Consider the following 22,197-nt stretch of genomic DNA (forward strand, 5'->3'; position numbering starts at 1 on the left):
GATTTTACTGGTTTGTGGAAATCGGGCCAGAACTTCAGATCAAGGATTCCCCGCTGATTGTTGTCCCTACATGGTGTTAATCATCCTGAGCGGTCCCAGTTGTCAGGATTGATCCAATAACCATTTGGAGTCACAACCTAGATTTTAATCCCAAAAATGCGGTTTGATTGTCACTTACTGTAAGTCTGAAATGTGTTACTGTACCTTGAACATGCAGACTATCTGCTGCTCCAGAGACGCTCCCATCTGCAAAAAGGACGACCCCTCAGCCTGTGAAAAAAACAGAGTCTCATTTATGGATTCAGGTGGGGAAAATCTGTCATGGGGTGAAATGACGCAACAACATCTTGGGAGCTAGTTTTGCTCAAAGACGCATCAGCAGGTTGGATGTTTGCTGTCAAAAGGGTTTGAAGCAGTTTCTTGACATCGATGTACAGTTTTTTCCTCTCACATTGCTGCCATCTTGCACATGTATTTCCTTCACATCTAATTTTATTTTAAGACTGTCACACATGCTCCTCTGAAAATGCATCATTAGCTCTGAATGGGTTTCGTGCATCAACATGTTGAATAAATCAGCAAATGAACATCGCCGTTAAACTTTCTGCCACAACGCGAGCCAACTTACAAAAGGTTTTTTAAATTAACTCCTCTTCTGCTCTTCATTTATGCATCACCTTTAACATGGTTAGTGCTGCAGAAGATTTAAATTCAAACTTACTACTGCTAGGACAATGTATTTAAATAATTTGTCCTCTTGTTCAAAAAAGCAGACTATCTCTTGTTAAGCAAAAAGAACATCACTGTTAAAAGCCACGACACAGTGGAACGGCTTCCCAAAACCAATTAATTTGATGGGAACTGACAAACGGGGGAAATAAGAAAGGACAAAATTTTATGTGAGCTATGCTTGGACAATGGCACTTCAATTGGCTTTATGAAATGTTATCCACAATGTCCTCAAAAGCATTAGTTGTGAGTTTATATAAAGTACAAAGCATTAAAAATTGAGAGCGATTGCTACAACATGCAGCTGTCAAACACACTTTGAACCCTAAAGTAATAAAGATGCAGATGCAGAGTGATGTGTCGTATTAGGAGCAGTTAACATGAATATTTACATTACAGTTTCCACCTCTGCCGTTGCTCACATTCACATATAGTGCTTTGATTGTCCATATTTAGCCCCGATGTGATACAAGCGTCTCCAATCTGCAGAAATCAGTTCTGCTGCTCTCTTTCTGTCATGAAGGGGTGGTCCAGTGTCGGATGTGTCTGTGTCTGTTAGCATACATTTGCATACCTACTCGCTGTGTGTTGACAGATAAGATGGACGTTATTAGAGCCCGTTGAACCCGCGTCCTTCAAACAGCATTCAAATAAAGTAGGTTACAGGGATGAGAGGGGCTATTGGAGCGCGGAGAGACTGAATATAGACAAAAAGAGCTGAAATCTTCAACTGATAGAGATGATAAAGACCTTCTTTTTGAGTTAACTGTAAGATCTAACCTTAAAGGAATACCTCACCAACAAAATGATTATTTGTATATCATTTACTTATTACGTGCTGAATATATGATCTCAAACTAGGAGAATGACAAAATGTCCTTAATTACAATATGCATTTAAGATTTATGCACAAAGTGTCTTGTGTTTCTTCTTCTTGCTGTTGTTTTTGCTCTGTTTAGTATACTGATGCAACAGAGTGTGCTTTGTATGATGAGGTACAAATCTACATGTTATAATAATAGCTATAAAAGTAGTTTGTTTGTATTAAAAAATATGTTAATTTTCTGAAGTGAATGCATCACGCTTTTGTACTACAGTCTCTGGCCTCAAAATGACCAAAACTGTGCCTTATTTGCAGATCCACAGATTCACCATATGTGCACATATATGCACATGCACAGAATACAAAAACCTGCATTTAGGTGTTAACTAACAATGAAAATAGACTCAGAATTTAACAGATTCAACTGAATCTGTCCCGCAGTCTTGATGCCCCGTCCTGCCTTTTTCATAGATGGGACTGCGTAATAACAGAGCACGGATGGAAGATCTGAGGGGCCATAAAGTGCTGCAGGGCATAAGTGGACCTGTGATGTAAGCAGGTGCAAGACGCTGGGCTTTAATACAAGTAGTAATATTCTGAATTTGATTCAATAACAGACTGGGAGCTGGTGCAAGAGGGCGAAGATCGGGGTAATATGGTGTCTTTTTTAACGTCTGTACAGCAGCATCCTACACTAAGTGGAGAGAGGAAGTTTGGGAAATGTTAAACTACAGCGACAGACATGCATGAAGATAGAGAAGTCATGCATGAGACAGCGAAGCAGGAGAGAGAGAGAAGATAGTGTTAAACTGTCAAGTGCCATTTGGGACCAGGTCTCAGATCTTCTCAGTCTGTTCTCGTCTCAGAGGTGACTAACTGTCATATCTCCTTCCTGTTGCTCTTCCCTCTCCCACAGCTCAGAGGCTCCGCAAAGCCCCAGAGAGCCGAGCAGCCTGAGGAATACCACAGGAGTATCACAACTAGACTCTCCTTCACTCAATTTTAACCAGTTTTATCTCCGTCTGAGCTTGTTTGAGTCTCACCTCTGGAGGCTCAAACTCCAATAGACCACTGACTGGGCTGCGTACCAGAATATCTTTAAAAATAGCAGCGCACAACCATGCCAGGCTGTCACTGCATAAATAAATACTGGCTCGGGATTGGCAGCCCCGGTTAGCTATAGTGTCCCACTTCATGCAGGGTTCAGACACATTTTTACCAAAAAATTTCCAAAACTTCATTACTATATAATAGCTTTTTAAAATATATATTATTTTAAAAGATAATTCAGGATGACAACTGAAAACAGGATGACAACTGAATATTCAAAAATAATAATAATTTATGGGGGGTGGGAGTGCAAAAGGTAAAGGAATGTCAATTTTTTCAGCACTTGGGAGGGAAAAGTTTTGCGATTTCTTTTGGGTGATTTTTTAAGAAAAACAATGACAATTTTTTTCTTTAAAAAATGTTGGCTTTTTCCCCTCTTTAAACATTTTTGGCGATTTTTAAAGAAAAAAAACACTGCGATTCTACTTAAAGAAAACATTTTGGTGATTTTTTTTTAAAATCAACAAAAATCACATCATTTATCACAGTCATAAACTGTAAAAACAATAATTATCATTTCTGACCAACAAATCATGTGTCATTATACAAGTTTGTGAAATAAAATTCCATGACTTTTCCAAAACTGTCAGGTCATATTTAGTTTTCCAAAACTCTTTCGGGCCTGGATTTAGCTATTTACAAATTGCATGACTTTTTCAGTTTATTCATGATCATACAGACCCTGTTCATGTGATATGACGAAGAAGTGTTGATCATTTTGGGAAGTGCAATTAAAATCCAATTGGTTTTGTCTGAGCTATTAAACAAGCAAATAATGTGGTAACCTCCCTGGGGCCGATAAGTGTTTGATCATCCAATTAGCAGCATCTTAAATTGTGAAAACTGAAACTCAAAAGTGATGACAGATACCCCAACCCCCCCTCACAGTCATCAAGAATTACAACAAAATTATCTTCTTTTTCCACATCTAACTCTCACGCTCACATGAGAAGACAGAGTTTGCCCCCCCCTCACCACTACCACCACCACACACACTCTCGTCCTCCACTTCCCAGCCGTCTTGTTCTCACCACCTTGGCAGTGCGGCTGTCATACACAGACGTAATTAGCAGTCCTGTTGCAGGAGCGTATGGTAATGTGACAGGGAGATGGTGGACATGGTGGTTGCTCACAAACTCGTCTCCTCCCACGGGGAAAACTCTGTGCCGTACCTCCCCTCTCAGAGGAGAGACTGGTGCGGGTCAAATAGGAAGCAGGTCGCGCGCACACACACACATATAGACACACACGCGCACACACACACACAGATGCTCATTCACATCATGTGGACTCAGATACATCTCCACATGTACAGTACATGTCATTCTACACTTCTTTTGTGTCATTTTACACTTCAGTCGGTGCAAGCTTTTATCTGTCGTTGTGGAAAGGAAATTGACTTAACCTGTTTCATTTTTACTGTTTTCTGCTGTTGCTAATTCTACTAAATCAGAAATATATTCTAGTAAATTTTGTACTGTTAACTCTGCAGCCCTGGATCTGACAACCATATGTTTTGCATGTTGGGGTTTTGCTTCCAAAGCTAGTACCAAGTAGAAAATAAACAGGGTCCATACAGACATTACAAAATGAGATTCAAGTACATTTTCAAGCATTATTTTCATTTTGAAGGACTTCACTTGAAGCAACTCACTAATTTTCCAATCTAATTTTTTTGTTAAATATAGATAAAATTAAGGGTTACTTAACAAAATATTTCAGGCATAATTGTGAAAAATCCTCAACAAAACAGTCGAATCCAGAGAAAGTCTCGGTGAGAGTGTCAACGTAACCATAGAAGCTGTCTACCAATGGGCTGCGTTCAACCCCAAAATGTCTTTGACTCACTGTGATGTCTAACGTGAGACACTAGTAAAACAAAAGACAAAGGCATGCTCGTCTGCTGCACAGCTGTGTACACAGTTCTGGTCTACTGGCAATGGGAGTCTATAGCCTCCCAGTTTTTTTCGTGTTGAAAAAACAGCGCTAATTTTGGTGGAAAAGAGGTATTTAGAATGGCTCTTTCTAGAGCCAGTGTTTGGTTTGTCTGTTTTAGACTATGTAGAAAAAACATGGTGGACATATATGGTCCTATACATATGGTACATCAGTTTCTATTTGTAGTGCACACATTAAGTATTAACTGTACAGTCACAGATCTTTTTTTTTTTTTTTAAATGTCAGCTTACTAAACTATGCCGAATACCACACCATGCAGTTGACAAGTGCAGATGCTCCTCTGTTTGGTTGCAGTGCTTTGGGGTGACACAACTATATTGCTGGTATTTTTAAAGCAGATATTTCAGCGCCTTTGCACACAAAGCTAAAGTATCTCCATGGGTAGTGCAAAGAAGAATGATACTTTGGGGTTTTTTTTTTAAGTAATTTGAGTGAACTCATCCTTTAAATAGACAAAATCCAATCAGTGTGGGTAAATACATGTGTTACATGGCAACACTGTTTTTTTAAAGATGATTTTGCTGTATATAAAGTGAACATTTTGTGTCCTAAATATGTTGGCAGAAGTGCTAAACAGATTAATTTTCAACCGTGGAGGGAAACCTTCCCGCTGGATATATAATCAAACACTCCCACAAACAATTTACTTCTGTTTTGATACCCAACAGAATTAGTGGCTTGACTCAAAACTCTTATTGAAATTATTAGGCCAAGCTGTGAAGCTCGGAGGTGGCCCGACCATTAACGTGCTTTCATTCCCAGCGATAAAACCAGTTTCCAGTGGGGATACTGTGCAGCGAATCTGGGCTTCTCGTGACCTGTTTATGGAGTTTCTGGACCATGAGGCCAAGAGAGACAGATTTGAGGAGGGAGACAGAAGTACAGGAGGACAAACGGAGAAAGCGGGTCAGTCTGGTCACAGAAACTGTGATCCAATGAGACACGTCTGGCTCATTGCAAAACTTCGGTCCAAAATCACAAACAGAGTGTGACCTTAGACTGCAGCCAGGACTGAGACTGTAACTCCTGAAATATAATCTTCCGCTGACAGCTTCAAATTGTAATAAATGACGTTATACGCTCGAATACTCAACCTCAACAGTTTCTTTGCTTCAAAAATCCATCATGTGCACGCTTAAAAGGCACTTTTGTTCCTGTTTACTGGCAAACACATAAAGCTGTCGACTTTGTTTATTCCAGACTTTATCACTGTCTACAACAGCGATCACTCATTATTTAATGTTTGTTACTGTAATGAACAAAAAACTGGCTTGTGAGTGATCAAACATTTACTGTGTATTTCCTCAGAAACAGAGATTTACTGTAATAGCGCCTCACAATAATAGATAGCAGTTGTCATTTGGAGTCAATTAATCAGATCTCTTCCAAAATGTTTCACAGCAGCCATAGCCAAAAACATTTTACTACACCTTCATTATTTAATACATACTAAAGACTTAATTGGTTTTTACAAAAGCAATCATGTTCTTTTATATGTCCTGTTAAAAACTCAAATATTTCAGCTTAGTGAGAGCTCAAGGTTTTTCTGAGAAAGTCCAGTGTGATTTCTAAAGGGTTTTACGTCACATCATCTGACTGATCTTCGCCACTCGTATCCAGTCAGAGCTGCACTAAAAGTTATTCTATTGAATTCCGAAAAGCCTTTTCACAGTGAGTCAAATAAGCTTCAATCAGAGTGTAGAATTTATCTGGCACTAACAGGTGTGTGCAGTACATTTTGGGCTGCTATCTGTATATGACAGCTGTCTTACATATATCTACTGCTTACGTTTGATGCTTTTGGTGATAATGATGTCACACTGTGATTTTTTTGTATTCATTTTTTTATTTTCTATGGATGGCAAAGTCAGTTGGTTGGTAAGACCTCCAATGTTGTCCAGACTAGGAATGTCAATGGTTAACCATTATTCGTTTAAAAGTCAAGGAATAGTTTTTATGTATGTCGGTCTATAGGTTAATTTTGCTACTCTTCAGTTTGCTGCACTGCACACCATCTAGGTGCATCCGAAACAAACGTTAGCTAGTGGTGGCGATCATTCAGCAATTACCCAAACCAAGACATATTGTAGAAAAAAGTACCAAACACATTCTCATCTCAACTCGTCACATGGTGCCACTTTGTCAGCGACCTTCTGCGTCTATTTATGATGTTATAGGTATCCTAATGCGTCAACTGTTTACACTTCGGGATACCGTTACCATGACGTCAACAAATGCACATGGAAGGATGAAGCACAGTCCTTGTGTTTACATGGCAACCAACGCAGACCGTCACAATGGGTATGATTAGGCAACAAAGTTACGAAAGGTTAGGTTTAGGCAAAAGAGGCACATAGTACGATGTAGAAAAAAAACAACGCCCCCACCAGCCCACCAGCCCACCCTATAACTGCGCTCACGCTCCCTATATTACGTTGTTACCTGCATAATTGCCTAATGCTGTCCTTCAGCATTGCATGTGCATGCAACCGGCGTACAATAACACGTCTAAGCATGTTCCCATCTGATGCCGTTCAGCTTCACAACTTCACAACTCCGCAGCTTCACTTTCTTATCCAATAATGGTCACTTGTGGCTCCAAATGACAAGAATGCAAAGACCAAAATGCTAAACTGGCTGGCTGTCACCAAAGCCAACAGAAAATAAAAAAAAGAACATTAAAACATCAAAGTTTTACCACCTCCAAATGGACAGTGCTTTGAAATGCAGCACTAAACCTCACTGAGTCAACGGAGCACCGGACTACAAGAAAAAGGTGTCTTTTATTTCACATCATTTTGCATTATGTCTTAAATAGTAACTGGTTAGTTGCTTGTTAGTGGTTGTCGGGCTTTGGAAATTTGTTTCAGATAGCCGTGGTAAATGCTTCCCAACTTCCAGGACCTGTCTGTGTCTGTGCTCAGGTGCACTGAAGACATAAATCTTTAAAATGGGTCACAAATATTTGCTTTTTCTTTTCTTTTTTTTAAAGCCAAAATGATTCCCTAAAACAGCTGGGCACTGTAGTTTTTAGAAAATGTTACTCAAACAGGGGTAAGTAGTGCATTTGTTGAGGACTATTTTAAGCGTTGGATTAAATACAAACTTGGTGCTCTAGTGAATATTCACAGCTGCGGAACAGTGTTTGTGGGGCTGACTCAAAATAATCTGCAGTGCTCATTTTCATTGTAATAAAGAAACCTGTCACCCACTGTAGCAGTGTGGTTCAGTAATGTGTTTTTAACATAGACTGTATAAAAATAATAAACGTAGCCACCATGACATCACCCACTGGACTTTGGACTCACGTTTTGAAGCCTCAAGTCTGTTATTTGGCCGTTGCCATCTTGGATCTTTGGAGTGGACGTTAAAACAAGGTGACCATATTTGGACGAGCGGGTGGAGCTGCGGAGGAGCCAGGGGTGGTTTGTGGGGCGTCACATGTTGTTGTGATGCCTCACAAACAGCCTGTTCCTCAGCGTGGCCAAAACCTTAATTATGCATAACTTCACAGGTCCAGTGTGTAGGGTTTAGTGGCAAATAGCAGTGAGGTTGCAGCACATAAACTTCTCTCGTGTGCCAAGTGTGTAGAGGAGCTACCGATGGGAAAACACTAATGGCCATGTTTAAGAATTGTTTTACCTTGTCAATATGGACTTCATAACTGTTTTTGTTTAAAAAATACTTTTAATTCTGCGATTAATCGCACCTAAAAATATCAATCATTTGGCAGCCCTATACAGACCACAAAGATATTTTAGATAATAGTGTGCTTTCAGCTTTGTGGCAACATTATGGGTTAGGTTTTCCCATTTCTGTGTGGAAGATCTTGACAAGCCTGCAGAGAGCGCTGACCTCAACCTCATTCAACACCTTTGGGATGAACTGGAGCCAGGTCTTATCACCCGATATGAGTGCACGACTTCACTGATGCTGTTGTGGGTGAATGGGAGCAAATTCCTGCAGCTGGTTCAAGAATCTTGTTAAACCTTCCCAGAAGAGAGGAGGCTGTTACAGCAGCAGATCAAGGTTTTGCAATGACATGTTCAACATCATATGGATGTAATAATTTCGGCCATTCAGTGTGTCAGCCAGCTGGCCAAGAAAAAACACATACACACGCACACACAAAGAAAAAACACTCTCAACCTCTGATTCCCAACTCCTCAGAGAGACACGTTGCAGTATTTTTTCTCTTTTCCCTCGCAGGCCCTATTGAACAGTCTTTATGCCTTTTCTCAGCCGTTCCTCGCGCTCTCTCATTTCCTCCTCCTCGCTTGAGCTTGATGTGTGTTAGTGTGTGTGTGCGCTGTCTGACAAAAGACACACTTCCTCTCCTCCCTTCCATCTTTTCATCTTTGTCTCATTCCCTCCTTCCTTGTTGTTTGCCATAGAGAGATCACTGAGACAGGAACCATAAATAGGCAGCTCGGGCGGGTGCTGCTTCTTTTTAAACCTGCCATCAAAGATATTCATCATCATCAGGCTATTGATAATCAAGCACTATTGAGCTCTTTTATCCCCTAAGAGAATTATGCGCTCACACATATGTCTTTCTCCGTCCAATCCACCTGTCCCATTGTACCAGACACCTCTGACAAGCTTTTTTTTTTTTTTACCCCCTCCTTGCTAACAACAAAGGAGTGTATAAGAGGGAGAAAGAGACCGAGGAGGAGTGTGAGGAGGAGGGCTGAATGAGGCCTTCGACAGGCAGGCCTCAGAGGAGAGTGCTTTACTCTTTGTGCTATATAGAGAACTGTCACTCAACACTTTTGGGCTCGTCAGACAAACGGTCGCTCAGTATGAGAGATAACGTCCCATTTGCAAGTTTGTCTTTTGCCGCTGTTGAGCAGGGAGGTTAGATAACCCAGACTGAACCCGCCACGACCAACTCTGCAAATTACAAGCCAGACGTTGCTGATAAACTTTGCCCCGAATATTTTGGAGGCTCAGAGATACTTTACACATTGCGGATCAAAAGCACAGCTTGGGTAAACACCTCCGTGCCAATTTAAGGTGAAGCAGCGACAGGTAGGGGGAAGAGGGAGGTTATGCAAGGCAGCAAAACAGACAGTCCCTTCAGGATTTCGCGTGCTGTTTTTGTAATTGTTGTGGCCTGATTTCGTGGCAGCTTTTCTAAAAATTTGCGATGCAAGTTGCAATATTTTTAGGTCTTTTTTTAATCACAAGAGCTTGTTTGTTTGTTTGTTTTTAAGCAACAATTGCATAGGATCACATCATATGATGCCTTTTCAGAGCCAATATTGGCGTAAAAAAAAGCAAGTATAAAAAAAAAAAAAATCTTAGCTGGTTTACTTTGTCATATAAATCAGAGCCAGTCAGGAATATTTAGAAACAGCGATTTTGACAAGGTTGAAATGGGACGACCTGTTTGTAAAGCGAGTGATTGGCAGAAAGAATAGACAGTGTGCTTCTTGGTTTTACTGCCATGCGAGGGAGAGACATTGTAACTCTCATAGCTACAGTATGATAAACAGAGAAAGAAATGGGCTGAGCGGATCAGTACATTGCACACAGTTTTCAATGAAATGAGTCAGATTTGCTGTAAAGTTGTGGTGATTGGAAAAAATTGAAAGGTCGTGCATTAGGGCTGTAGCCAACTTAAAATGTGCCACTGAATTAGATTTGGCTGTTAAAAATAAATATTTGACAGTTCATTTTGTTTTCCATGAAAAGTTTAAAAGTTTAAAAGAACAGGCTCCGCATGACGTTCAGAGTGACAGCGGCAATCACGTCATATAGTACACAAGCTAACAAGCACCAACAACGGATTGTAAATGCGCAATGACTTTTTTCACAGACACTAGACTTAAGACAAAAGCCAGAGACTGCTGTAAAATATAACTACTTGCATGTCCACAGCTGCAAAGAGTTAGTAAAGAGCATTAACTGCAGCAAAATCTGGGGACCAACACGTCCCCATTAGTACACTACACAGAAAAACACGACTGCTCACCTTGAAGCAATCTCAGTTGACTGAGAGTCTCCAAATAATGATTTGAGTCTCCAACTTTCCCTACCGTTCTGAATTCACAGTGATTGGCTGAATTCGCGAGAATTGTTGCAACGGCAACATTGCAAAGTCCTGGAGGAACTAAAGAGAAGATGGAAAAGAAGAGTGAATGGTGTGTATTTTTTGTTAGTGAATGATGAGTGCGGTAGGGGGCCTCAGCCTCCTGAAGGGTCTAATTAACAGTGTAATGGGGTCCTGGAGCTCAGAGAGAGCTGAAAAGGAGAACAGGCCTCTTGCTTCTAGCCACAGCGTTAATGGATTCAGCCGGCGCACAACAGAGAAAAAAAAAACTGGATTGAAATGTGTCAAGGAGTAAAGGTGGTGGAGGGAAAGATGAAGGAATTGCGAGACCAAAGGGGAATATGGAGACAAGGTGAGAAGTGGCCAGAGAGTAGAAAGAGAAAGAGAGTAGAAAGACAAAAATGGAAAAGGAAAGGAAGTACAAGAATGCCTATTTCGCTCATGAAAGAGGGTAAAGAGAGTTATCTGTGAGGCAGTAAAACACTGCCTTCAGGCAGCTGTCAGCCAAGCTTCATCGAAGCATCTTTCCCCTCTCTCTGTCTCTCGCTCACTCACTCCCGCTCCGCCATCAAAATACAGCAAATCAATCACCCTCCTGCAGCTACAACTCCTCCTATTTAATACCCGGCTATGACGTGACATCTGCAGATACTTTTTGATTAACAGGAAGCTGATAAATACAACATGCTATGGTTTACAAATGTTGCCTAGAGGTGAAATCCAACACAAAGATACTATGTTCAATTCATTTTGAGTGCTTCCAGCATTGCATAAGTGTAGGAATGCATCTATTTGTGTGTGTTCGTGTGTGTGTGTGCGTGCTGTAATATGTGTGGATGTTCATTTGCATGTGTGTTTCTATGTGTGAGAGTTGGCTCTATAAATACAAGGTGTTGATGGCAGTTAAGCAATTAAAGGAAGGAAAGGGAAGACGGAGCGTGAGAGAAAGAAGGGATAAAGCCATTTTTGCAAAAGCGGAGAGAAAGTATAGATTAAGAATCCGTCTGGTGTCATCAATCTCCTCTTTACAATCTAACTACACAGCTCGCTGCTCCCCCTCGCCATTCATCAATGAGATACATGCTAAATCATAGCAGGAAAAACCTGCTGCTCTTCAAGAGCGCCCGGATGATTGATAGAGGCGCAGATCGCCCGTAGCACTTGTCTCCCCTCGCAAAGTTTCCTTTCCCACAACTCAGACTTTTCCCAGGAAGGGATTAGAGGATCTGATGAGGGTCGATGGCTGCAGTCATCGCTGATAATTCACCCATCTGTATTGCTCATATCCAAATATTTGCATGCAGCGAGTTGCTTGCCAAAGTAGGTTTCACCGCTCTGACCTACTTAAGTTGTTTTAAGCTGAATGACGCCGGTGTGGAAGTGCTCTGACTAAGACAGGAGGCTGTGAGCGGGTGCTGCTGCTGCTGACAGGGTTTACATCACAGGGTGTTGTTCATCTTGTTACTCGAATCTGGTTTTCTCCCTAAATTGCTAATCATACTGTTTGTTAGAAATGATATATCTACACCTCTGGGATACAACGTGCATTTATGGCATCACTACTGTATAGCAACAAAGCAGACTACTCTAGTTCAAGCTCCTGGGTGGTGATGGGCCAAAGCTGAAATGATACGATCATTATTTGGACAGTACCTTGTATGGTATGACAACTGCAGAGCCGCCACTGATGCCCACGATTGGCAGAGCTGTCTGAGTGGAGAGGAAGTCCAGGATCTGTGCCACTTCTGCCACCTGATGACACAACAGACAGATTCAGTGTTTGCATAAACAAAGTTGATTTTTTTGGACCAGTGATAGTACTGCACTACTTTTTTATCAAGCTGCACAGTTTGACTTTAAATTCAGATTAAATTCTTGACTGATTGCCATGGTGACACAACCATGCCAAAATGCCACTCAAGCTGAAAGCTCATTCCACTCACAAGTTTTTTTTGAGCTTTCAATCATTTCACAAAATCTAATTTAATCTAATTCCAGACTTTAAATTTCATATTTCAGGCTCAACTTTTGAGGTATGATGGAGAAGAAGCTCTTAAAGGTATCTGGCAAAGTTTTTTAAGCGCTATGGAGAAATGTTCTGAGGTCCTTGTTTTGTTCATTTTTGTGAACACACAAGTGCATGTAGTTTACATAAAATATAGTTCTGCCTGTGATTTCACACTGTTAAACTTATCTAAAGATGAATGTAAAGCTTTAAGAAACACAGCAGTGCCCCAGCAAAGAAGAAAACTGCTTACAAGTGAACCTGGATGTAAACAATCCAAGAGTCAAAGCTTTTATGGAGAAAAGGCGGTTTCATGAGGAAGGAAATTATTCTCTTCTTGCACAATATAGTGTGATGTATATCCATTTCACAAAGTGAACGTCTTTTCTTCCTCTTCCTGTCAGCTCCACAAATGATGTTACCTTTGCCTCTGACCTCAATGATCACAGTGCTTTTTCATCTGTGAGCTAGTTACTTCACCTTTCAGTTAGCCTTGTATATATTGTTAATAGTATTTACTGTTCATTTTTGCAAGAGACTATTAAACGTTCATCTTTGTATTCAGCCGTTATTGATTAAAATCATTTTTGTAATCACCTCAATGTCTTATTAGTCTGATTCTCAGAGCTTAGCTAACGTCAGGTCGCTATGGCTCGGCTCTTTTTTTACCTTGGTGCGTGGAGGAGCTGCCACAAAATAAAAGTGACTGCTGTGCTGACTGGCTAACTTCACCATTAAACTAATAAAAAATATATACAAGCCTACAAAAAAACCTGTAAAAATATTATTAACAATATGCACAAAGCTTATTTTGAAATGTAAAGTAACTAACTTCAGGATAAGAAAGTAGCCTATGTTATACTAAGGTCAGAAGCAAAGGTAATGTTATTGTAGAGTTGACAGAAGTTCAGTTCATAAAGCAGATATACATCACTGTACACTGTGTAAATGGACAAGTCAGGAGATAATGCTGCGTTCCATTTACCTCAAAAATCAGACGTCGGAGCACCAGTTACCCAATTTAGTTCTTGTTAATGCTACCAGTTCATAGCAGCACATGATGCTTTATTTGGTACATATAAACACTTTAGCAACATTTCCACAGATAGAGGTTGGAAAGTTCTGTGTGTACAGCTGGTTTAATGCCTCACAAATAAGAGAGAAGTGCTAATAAACATTATTTTACTATAGATTTCACCACGGCTGATGCAGGCAACAGTCATACTGGATACTGAAGTCGGGGTTGGTGAAGTTCCTCCAAAATTACCAATCGTAATTCCGACTTAAGAGGGCATTTCAGTTCAAAGGAACTTGGAAATTCTGCCTTCCCAGTGCAAATAGAAGGCACCATAAATTTATCCCGTTCTCACTCCGAACTCGTCAAATAATGCTGCTCTGTCAGTGTTTTGGCGTATAAGCGTGATGCCAAAAGCCTCCTTCTGCATCCAACTGGAAGGTGTCTGGCAGTGTCAGATGAGAGCGTGCTTGGACAAAACCAGTGTTGTTGTTATGATACGCTGGAGGACGGCACCGAGTGCATCCACATGCAATGTGCATTGGCGACGTCATTTGAGAACGCGGCTGGATGGAACTGATCGCATGTGCATGAAACACCGAAGGATAGCATCAGGTTAGAACGCTGCTGGTAACCATGTTAAATGAGGAGCACGAGTGCGCTTTTAAGTCGGGCACGTAGATGTGTCCTACAAACAACTGATTTTCGTGCAGGAGTCTAAAGTTTCATCATCACTGTAACGGCATCCTGGAGCGTGAGCAGCTGACGCAGAAAGATACCTAAAATACCATAAGTAGACGCAGAAGGTCACTGACGGAGCGGCACCATGTGACAAGTTGGGATGAGAATGTGTTGACAAATTACGTCTTCTCTCGTTACGGTCACACAGCAATCTTGTGTAGAAATTTTCCAGTTTGGTAAAACTTATTTAAAATGACACTCCTTCCCCTAGTAGGAACACTGTTTAGGGGACTATTTATATTTTTCTTTCATGATCTGATGTCACTTCTTCTTCCTTTACGATCAGAAACACCAACACCATAATTTAATTTGAGAATAGATGTACGTGCTTGACATCTCAATTATTTCTTCTTTTTTGCAGCCCACTTTGTGATTTAAGCTGACAGGACAGGTGGTTTTTACATAAAAATGTTGCCTTGTGCAGCTTTAGGAAACATGGATGTGGGTGACTGAACACCGTGACTCTGGAGAGGATGTTTTATCAGAAAACCCAAAAATGAATAAATCATTTTTTTCTTTTTACCTGAGCATCAGCGCCAGAGCCCACATCATCCTCAAACACCACGCCGTGTAGCTTCTCCGTTGCCATGGTATCGCAGAGGCGTGTCAGCAGGTCGCGGGGGTTAGTGTCGTTAACCAGCACGGTCACTGGGCTGACCACTACAGGCATGTCGACAAAGTTTTCCCCACTGAGACGACCTCTGACCTCATTCTGGTAGCTGGAGCCGCTGAACACCACCGCCACGTTGATGGACGGGTGGAGGAGGAGCGGCCGGGCCTGCAGGGGAAGCGGGGAGGAGATGAGGAGCAGGAGGAAGAGGAGGAGGAGGAAGAGAGGAGGCCAAGGAGAAGGAGGAGGGTGTCCCCTGGGAACGGCCATGTTGGCAGCCTACTGCCTGGAAAGGAGGGGTGGAGAGAGGGAGGAGAGAGGACGGGAGAACAAAAGGAAAGAGAGCAACAGTCAAACATACAAGCTGATTTACTTTTATGATGTTTTTGACATAATTCATCATAATCCGTCTGTACACATCCATCCCTTATTTCTCTCTGCTAGTCTGTCTCTCTTTCTCTGACCCTTTTGTATGGCAGTATTAGCCCTGCATTTAGACTCTTGTGTCATAACGAAAACTGTGTGTGTGTGTGATAGTGTATGTGAGTATGTGTGCGTGTAATCCTCCATAATCCAACCCCCAGTGTCATGACTGTAATCACCTCTCCATCTCAACTACACATCTCTGATTCAGCAGACACACGCGCGCACACACACACAAAGACCACAAGCAGGAAGCCAAAACTGTCACACAGGACCTCGACCCTTATCACTGAGATTACATTACATTACATTAGTTCAGCCGGCCCCTCTTCACGTGGGGTGATGTCATTGGCTGATCCACAGAGTGAAAAAGCCGCAATACTAACTGAAATCTGTAAACTCGAGTGGCTGGTGCAAATGTGAAACTCCAGTTAATTTAATCAGATTTGTTTTGATCACACTTCGAGGCAGGTTTAACACAAACCTATAAGTAAACAGACACAATCTAGTCTATAGATCAGTAGATTAAATATATGAATTAAATAAACAGTAGTGGAAGAAATTAATGATAATTAAAAGTAGCAATAGCACACTAGAAATACTCTGGTTCAAGTAAAAAAAAGTCCTACATCCAAAGTTTTACCTAGGTGCAAAACAAGTATCAAAAAATACTTTAAGTACCAAAAGTATAAGTACTCATTATGTAAGACGGTCTCTTTGAGAAAATTGCAAATTGGATTGTAATTACTGGTGCATCAATTAAAACTTTAATGTTGTAGGTAGCAAAGGTAAAGCTAATTTTTATTATTTAATATACTGCTGGGTAGCCTGTGAATGTCCTGTAGGGGATAACTGAAGTCTTATCATACAGGATAAGTTCATCCACAGAATAATTATTTGTATATCAGTTATTCACGCCTTGTTACATTCCTTATGTGAAGAAAAATTCGCTTATTTCTCATGCTTCTACAGTGAGTGCAGAATTCAAAAACAAATTAAAATTCTAATGAATTGCAGTAAAGGGGTCAACATATAAAAACAACAAAATTATGTCAATAATGATCTGCTAACAAACTCTAACAATACTTGTGCAATATAAATGTCTAATTAAAAAAATAAATTATAAATATTAATTATACGAACTTATCAATAAAAAATGGCAAAAATTTTTTTAAAAATATGTGTATGTATATAATATATAATCCAAGTTGCATTAATCCCGTTGCATCCTTACTTCTTCCCATTCGCATGTATTTTTGCTAAAATATTACGATGTGAAACCTGGTCAGACACTTGGTCAGTGGCCCTCAGCATCACAGACACTGGTGCACCGAGACACCCTAAAGCATATAAAGAACAAGACAGTCTAAAAAAGGGAAGGCAGGAGGGGAGGTCGAATGGTCAAACAAATTCCAGACTTTCATCTAAGAGACCGCTGTACATGTCCCGCGTGAAAGCAAATGTCAGTGGAGTTATTTTTGCAACAACATACTGTGCTAGCAGCATAATTAGCTTGTGACATACATCATGTGACCTATGTGACATACTGTTTGTCACATTACATTACATTACGTCAGTAAAAAATGTACTTAATTTAAGCCAAACCGTGATGTGTTTTTCTAAACCTAACCACATGTCTTTGTTGCCTAAATCTAGAAGTAAACCTAAAAACTGTGTTCATGAAACAAGCAGAAATTGTACATTTTCTGTGAAAACGGAAGTTTATATTTAAAAGACATAATGCATGGGTTAAGCATAAATTGACATGCCATCCCTGATTATTCAAAACAAAGTAACATGTGGTGAGTACTGGATATAAAACTCTTCACCTGGGATGGAAGAATTACTGTAATTTAAAATAAAAATTAATTTACTTGTTGATTTTTGTACTATTAATCTTAAAGTGAAAGTTGTAACTAAAATTCAGATAAATATTGTGGAGTATCCCACACATACACATTAATGTGTCAAATATGCATCATATTATAGAAGCTGAAGACACTGTCATATAGATAACAAGAGATATAACATGAAACCCTATGCTAAAATTATGTCCAAAAATGTCTCAGTAATCCCCTTTTTTCTATGGCCACTGACAATAATCAGCACTTCATGTTTGGTGCATTTTCAAAAGCAACGAATATACCTTCAACCTTTGCATTTGGAGTGAACCGCTTCAATCAAATGGTCTCCTTTTGAAGATCTCTCCTGATTGATCAATACCTTTGAAGCTTTGATAAAGGCAGGTGGTCTTTCTTATAGCAAATGAAGATCTCCACATACAAACACATATTTGATTGTTTTTTTTTATATCAAGTGTCGGTCTCATCTGTGCCCATCAGAGACACCATGATAATTAACAGCACCTCCCAGCTTTGATTCAAAGCTCCGTTCAAAGCAGCACTGGGTTAAATGTGTCTCACCTCCCCTCACTGTTCATGCTCCTGGCATATCAATCATTCATCTTAATAATGTTTTGGGCTCCAGGGCTTTAGGTGCCCTTAGAAATAAATATCTAGTTTGAACCTTTGAAACACAATACATGCCTGTTATTGGATACGGCTGATAGATTCACCATTAGTCAATAAAGGGTCATAACTGGAAAGATGGACAAGGAGCTGCCTTTATTAAGGATTATTTCACAGTGTGTTTTTGATAAGTATATATGTTGTGGGGAAGATGACATTTTAGATATCTGGGTTTGCAAAAGATAAATATAGTTGCACTTTTTTCCTCTTGTTATATACTAAATTATGTAATGGCCATATATTGTGCAGTGTCGTCCGCATATAGTGACATTTTTAACATTGGGCCTGTGTTTTCAAGTCCACATGCACATGGGTTTATTGGAGGGTACACATAAAACCACATCTTAAAATATGATTGATGTAGATCCCCCTGGGGAGTTCATGCAGATTTTACACACTGCAGAAGGCAGTTTTACTCTATTTCTCTTGTAAATCCTGGAATGGCTTGTTTTGACTCACTGCGCTGGCTTTAATTGTCTCCAATGAATCATTAAATCTTGATGTGAGCACAGAGCAACTGTTAACCCACCACCCACATGTGTGAGGTGAAGATTAAAACAAACAATCTCCCCACACAGCAAAACTCAAAAAGAAACAGATTATAAGTGGCAGACATGACTCAAAAAGCATCCGATTGTATTTTGAATAATTTGTGGAATAAAAGATAAATAATTAGTGCTTTAAATATCAACCTTTGTCTACAGCTACGGCTGAAAAACAACAGGTAAAATCCTCAAGCCACTCTTTCATTTACCAAATTCTGTGCATATAGCTAATTTTACAACCTGGGAGGTACAGAGTGAGATTTAGAGACAACTTGATATCCTGAGGGCTGTGAGATGTTTTTATTTAACATTATTAAAGTCTGTGGGCTCAGAATATGTTCATATTCTGAGGTAGCTTTATAAGAGAGCTGCAAATATACACAGTAATTACCCCATGTCTCTGCTATCTAGAGGAAAAGTATCTAAAAATAAAAGGTTGTGTGGAGATACTTGGATATTGGTTAATAAAATTTTACATCTAGGTTTCTTTAATAATTCAGTGTTTTTGCAGAAATAACTGTTTGAGTGTAAAATCACACTCTTCAGTGTTGCACTACCACAAATCCTTGATGAAGTTTAATTTGTTGATTCAAATCATTTTGTAAATTACTGCTTATTTTTCAACAAGCGGAGGAAACTGGGAACAGTTTGCAGTATCTTAATTGAATTTTACTTGTTATGAATCCAAGCTCCCTGCATTTGCAAAAAGATCTAGGCAAATTAATTTGGGAAAAGCTGTTAAAAAAAGAAGCACGAGCAAAAGTCATATTTTAGAAGTTATTATATAACTCAAAATATAACTAAAAGCTGGGATAGGCAGTTGTATTTTGGCATCAATGGGCTAATATCCTATAATAACCTTTGAGTATACTGTAATTTAAGTGGACAGAGAGAAAACAAGACTTCTGCACCTCCTCTTGGCTCTCTTTTCAGGCTCTAAAAAATCTAGTCTGTGACGGATGACTTTGGTAAATCATAGGTCATTTCAGAGAAAGGGTTTTCCAATTGGCTGTTCTACAAATGCAGATACGCTTGCACATCCCAAAGGTGAAAGCCTGATTTAACAGGGGAGAAATTGGCAACAAATGCCTACACTGCAAATCAACCCAAAGAAGGAAGACGGACTTATCAAAAAGATCTAAAAAAATAAAGTATGTGTCAATATTGGTGAAGTGTTTAAGAGACAAAGAGAAAATGTTGCCAGTAGTTTAGCCTTCTGCTAATCGGAATGAAAGACTCATGGTTGCAACACTAGCTAGAGCCTCAAATCACAGTGTGTCCTTCTGGCTCTCTCCCAGTCACTACAGACCATCTCACTGGGACCAGAACTGGCAGCAGCTCTGAAAACTGACCCACAGTCAGAGGCCACAGCAACTCAAATGCAGCCAGCACAAACCCCAGCCCTGACTCCCCACCTGATAAGCAAACTTTCTGTTCTGTTACCACAGTTTACACCCAGGGCTGCCACTGGCCACCAGCCTGCTGTGACACCTGGGTCGGAGGGGGGATTGCGCAGTTTGAATTTCAGCTGCTACAGCCGCCAACTAAAGATCCAGAACTACTGCAAACTCTTCTCCCATGGCGGCAGGGAGCAAGGTGGATGGGCTGTTAGGTGGCTAGCTAGCCAAGTCCTGTCTAATTTGTGGTCTAATAACCAGAGAGAGAGAGAGAAAGAGGTGCATTGAGGGGTTGAGAGTTTGCACTGTGGGCAGCTCTACAATTAACATTAATATTAAATTAATCAATGTTTGGGAGACACTGGATTACTGTAAGAAGCACATGCCTATGGCTGTTTGGTGTAAGGGAGTTAGGGCAGAGAAGGGAGAGCTGCAGCAGGAGGGTGTTTTATTCTTTTGTTGCCTTTTTCAGATTTCTGCCGACCAAGCTTTAAAGCAACAAGTGTGATCGACAAAAAAGGTGATTCTTATCGGGGGTGATTGCGAAAGATAGCAACAGTGATAGAGAGAACATGAGACTGGGCGGATCATATGACTGGAGAGGAGGTCAAAGTGTTCATTTAACAGTTTAATCTCTGGAAAAAGGCACCGTAATGGGGCCTCAGATTAGCAGTGTGTGTGCAGTGTGTGTGTGTGGTGGGGGGTGGTGGTTGGGACATTGACAGAGTGGGCGTGTCTGCTCCAGATTAGCAGCAATATAACGGAGTATGACTGCAACACAGAAAGGATGTGAACACAAGGGACACTCCACAATGTGTAGCATCGGAATTTCAATTCACAAACACACTTCAACAATCAGATTATTATCTTATCTTTGACTAATTTCAAAAATTAAATAGATTTGATGAGACGACTAACTGGAAGCCAGAGAGAGACAAACAAAAAAATCAGACTCCATATTATCAAAAATTGTGTAATCTTTAAATCCTGCTGTGTCTCTGCACTAATTTTCCAAAATTATATTCAGACGTGCAGTCAGTGGTGGTGCATGCACAGGTTTTCTATTATTGTAGAGATTTCCAGATGGAGTGCAGCTCTGCCATGTGGGTTAAACTCTCTCACTGGGACCCACGTAAGACTCTACCTACGTCAGCATCAATATGACTACACACATCCAAATTCATCCTACAACGTGCTGTTAATGAAAACAAACCATCCAGTTGCAGTGATGAATTTTGGCGGGGAGGACTGGAGAAAAGAACAACAGGATTACTGTGTGGCACTGAAAACAAGTGAAAGAAAGGCATGACAAAAAAAGTCAAAACCTGAAGCATCAGGCGTGTGCAACACTACTCTATCAAGTGTCAAAACCCCTTTACACTGGTTGGAGGTTGATTTAACAGCTCAAAGGAATACTTCACCTGCAAAATGATCATTTGTACATCAAGTACTCAACCCATGTTACGTAGACTTTAGGAAGACTTTGTTTTTCTTGCATGCCTCCACAGTGAATGAAGATTCCAAAAACAGAAATAATTCTTGACGAAGTGAAGTCACAGGGGTCCACGTTTAACAACTGAAATCTATATCAAAACGTCCATTTATAAACTCTTACACAACTTGTGCAGTATAACTCAAGCCTCATGTATCCAGTCGTATGCTCAGGGCTTCCCACACACGGATTTTTGCTAAAGGCGTGCTACTCGCCATGTTCGTGAGACGGTTTATGCAGATTTTCCTTAATAGTAAGGTTTGCAAAGTACTGAGTATACTGGATATATGGGACTTGGTTTATACTGCATGAGTTGTGTGAAAGTTTGTAAACTGATGTTTTGATAAAGTTTTGATTTTGTTAAATGTGGACCCCTATGGCTTCAGTTTATCAAGAATTTCCTCTGTTTTCTGAGTCTTTGTTCACCGTGGCAATAGGCATGCAAGAAAAAACATTTTTTTCTCACTAATTCTACCTAACACAGGGTGAGTAATTGATATACAAATTACGATTTTAGGTCGTAACCTTTAGGTAGGTTAAGTATTAATTTAAAAGTTCTGTATGTGACTTAAAAGAAATACTTGATGTTTGAGTCTCATTTCCAGGTTGTCAATTACCAACGCTTTGATTCAAATTCAGATTTACTGTATTCTTGCATCTTATCATATTAAAAATACAAAAAGAGTAAAATTCTTGGGTCTTACCCCCTTGACCAGCACGATGATGTCCCACACAATACAGTGGTATTGTGGATACAAAATAAAG

The 22,197-nt window shown here is 40.2% G+C and overlaps 1 protein-coding gene across 3 annotated transcripts in view; it reads right to left on the reverse strand.

Annotated features, from left to right (window-relative positions):
• Positions 1-22,197, reverse strand: part of LOC121958842 (glutamate receptor ionotropic, NMDA 2C-like) — a 71,392-nt gene that overhangs the window by 38,896 nt on the left and 10,299 nt on the right. For all 3 annotated transcript variants that reach the window (XM_088070198.1, XM_088070199.1, XM_088070197.1), the window contains 3 exons: positions 14,961-15,333; positions 12,330-12,428; positions 205-270 (listed from right to left, as the gene is read on the reverse strand). In XM_088070198.1, the coding sequence (XP_087926324.1) occupies positions 205-270; positions 12,330-12,428; positions 14,961-15,317 (522 nt within the window). In that variant the 5' untranslated portion in view covers positions 15,318-15,333. The remainder of the gene's footprint in view (positions 1-204; positions 271-12,329; positions 12,429-14,960; positions 15,334-22,197) is intronic.

This window comes from Plectropomus leopardus, chromosome 19 (genome assembly GCF_026936395.1).
Source record: "Plectropomus leopardus strain MGB_pleo_1.0 chromosome 19, ASM2693639v1, whole genome shotgun sequence".
Lineage (NCBI taxonomy): Eukaryota > Metazoa > Chordata > Actinopteri > Perciformes > Serranidae > Plectropomus > Plectropomus leopardus.